Source organism: Canis aureus, chromosome 27, assembly GCF_053574225.1.
Source record: "Canis aureus isolate CA01 chromosome 27, VMU_Caureus_v.1.0, whole genome shotgun sequence".
Taxonomy (NCBI): Eukaryota; Metazoa; Chordata; class Mammalia; order Carnivora; family Canidae; genus Canis; species Canis aureus.
In genome coordinates this window covers 34,208,363-34,210,834 of record NC_135637.1, presented here as the reverse complement: position 1 = coordinate 34,210,834, position 2,472 = coordinate 34,208,363, and the positions used below count along the sequence as shown (strand labels likewise).

At 77.2% G+C, this 2,472-nt stretch overlaps 1 protein-coding gene across 2 annotated transcripts; it reads right to left on the bottom strand.

Annotated features, from left to right (window-relative positions):
- Positions 1–222: 222 nt before the first annotated feature.
- On the bottom strand, positions 223–2,237 carry TMEM191C (transmembrane protein 191C). Of its 2 annotated transcripts, XM_077874595.1 has the most exons (9): positions 2,024–2,237; positions 1,624–1,747; positions 1,438–1,488; positions 1,239–1,316; positions 1,057–1,113; positions 913–972; positions 750–814; positions 589–661; positions 223–356 (listed from the first exon to the last, which is right to left on the bottom strand). In XM_077874595.1, exons 1-9 carry the CDS (start codon positions 2,176–2,178, stop codon positions 312–314), a joined length of 708 nt encoding a protein of 235 aa, XP_077730721.1. In that variant the 5' UTR covers positions 2,179–2,237; the 3' UTR covers positions 223–311. The 2 variants fall into 2 exon arrangements, with proteins under 2 accessions (XP_077730721.1, XP_077730722.1); XM_077874596.1 differs by lacking the exon at positions 1,057–1,113.
- Between the last annotated feature and the right edge of the window lie 235 nt (positions 2,238–2,472).

Here is a 2,472-nt window from a genome sequence, read left to right as displayed (position 1 = left end):
GCGGCCAGCGTGATGCGCTAGGCGGGCAGCAGGCCGCGCGCGCGCAGCTCGAGCAGCGGGGACAGCGTGTAGCGCAGGCGGCGCCAGGCGGAGGCCGAGCCGCAGCGCGGGAGCCCGCGGAGCGCGCAGGGGTCCGCCCGCAGCACGTGGAGCAGCGGCAGCGCCAGGAAGCCGAGCGGGAGCAGCAGCAGCGTCTGCAGCGCGCCGCGCGCCCAGCACCTGCGGACCCAAGGACGGACGGACGGACGGACAGGCGGGCGGTGGCGGGGGAGCCGAGGGGTGGGCCCGGGCCCCGCGCGCCCGCCGCCGGCTCACCTGATGCCCGCCCTGCCGGCGCCACCGACAAGCCGCCTCTCCTGCGGAGGGAGGGAGCCGCGTCTAGCTGGGCGCCCGGCGGGGCCGCGGGCTCCGCGGGGCGCGAGTCGGGAGGGACCCGTCCCCCCGCCGCGCGGGTCCGGGGGGGGCTCGCCAGTCCGTCGGGGGCGGGCCCTCGGGGAGGTGGGGCCCCGGGGGCGCGGGTGGGCCCCGTGGGGCGGTCCCGCCCGCCGCCCGCCGCCCGCCGCCCGCCCCGCCGGGGCCCGCGCTCACGCAGTCGGCCCTGGCCACCTCCTCCATGAGCGAGCCCGCGCAGTCCTGCACCCGGCGCGGCTGGGAGTCGCACCTGCCGGGAGGGCGCCGAGGTGGGCGGCCGGACTCGCCCCGCCGTCGCCCCGCCGTCGCCCCACCGCACCCCGGCCCGGGCCGCTTACACTTCGGCGCCGCCCCGCGAGGCGTCCAGCGCGGCCGCCGCCTCCATCACCTTGGCCTGCAGCTCCTGGGGAGGTGGGCGAGGCCTCAGGACCCGCGGGGGAGCTCGCGGCGGGGCGCCGCAGGCTGGGGGCGCCGGAGCGGCTCTCGGCGGAGGGGCGGTACCTGCAGGACGCCGCTCTGCTCCTGGAAGCTGGCCCAGGCCTCCTCCGTCCGCTGCGCGCCCTGGGGGGAGGGGAGCCCCGATGAGCCCCGGGTGGCACAGCCTCTGCGCCCCGCACCCGGCCCGGCCCCGCGCTCCGCCCGCACCTGCCGCAGGCTCTCCGCCTGCTCGGCGTGCTTGGCCTCCACCAGCTCCACTTGTTTCTTCCGGCGGATCCAAGGAACGTCAGGAGTCTGGGGCGCCCGCGACCCCGCCCCCGCCCCCAGACTGTCATGCCCCCCACCCCGCGCCGCCGCTCGCGTCTTGGGAGGGCCCCCCACCCAAACACCTGCAACGCCATCAGCTGGGTCCCGAGTTGCTGCTCTGCGTGCTGCTGACTCAGCTGTTCCCCTCCGTAGTAGAAGAGCTGGGGATGGGGTCTGTGAGCGCGGGGTCGGGGGCTTGGAGGGGCGGGGACTGTCCTGGGCGGCGGGACCCCAGGGACTTCCTCGGGGACGCCGGAGCCCGAGGCCCGCCCCCTAGTGTACCTGACTCGACAGCTCCTCCCACTGCTCCTGCAGCTGCCGGTTGTGCTGCTCCTGCGGGTGGGGTCGAGGGGGCTGCCTGGGCCTCTCGGAGACCCCGGCCTCGCGGGGGGCCGGGCACCACCCGCGGCCCCGCCGTACCCCACGCGGGGCCCCCCCGCCGCACCCCACCCGGGGCCCCGCCCGCACCAGGTCCTGCTTGCGCTGCTCCGCCGCCTCCAGCAGCCCGCGCGCTCGCTCCGCGCCCTCCCGCGCCGCCTCGCGAGCCTCCCCGCGCAGGGCCCGCGCCGCCTGGTTTCGCTTCCGCTGCAGGCTGCAGAGGGGAAACTGAGGCGGCGCCACGGCGCTCGGGCCCCCGCGGCCTCCGGGAAAGGCCAGCCGCGAGCGCGGCCGAGGAAGCCCGCGCCGGGTGCTGACCCTCCCCGTCGTGGGTCCCCACCCTCCAGGCCCCGCCGGCCTAGGGCGGAGGTTGGCGCCCGGGCGGGGAGGAGGAACCGACGAACCGGTCGCCCCCTCCGCCCCCTCCGCCCCCTCCGCCCCCTCCGCCCAGCCGCGGGCGCCGCCTTCCGTGGGACCGACCCCCGCGCACCTGCGCTCGCGCTCGCGCAGGCCCTGCAGGCGCCCGGTGAGGCTCTCGCTCTCGGCCTCGAGCCCGCGCACCAGCTCCTCCAGCTCCTGCTTCCGCAGTCGCCCGTCGCGGTTGTCCTTCTGCAGCTGCAGCAGCAGCTCCTGCGCCTCGGCCATGGCTCCGCGGGCTCGGTTCCCCCGCCGCTGCGGGCCTCGGGGACCCGGCGCGCGGGCGGCGTCACAATGGGCGGCAGGGGGCGCCCGAGCGCAGGCCCCGGGCCGCGGCAGCCGCGAGTCCGGCGGGAGCAAGCTACGTCCCTCGTGCAACAAACGTTACGCAAGAGCCCAAATCGGATCCGCACAAGGTCGATAAAATACTAATACCTAATGCAGAAAAACGAAGAAAGACTGATTCCCAGTATCGACGATGGAACTTGCAAACTCTCCCCGAGCGTAGACATCAGTCACACC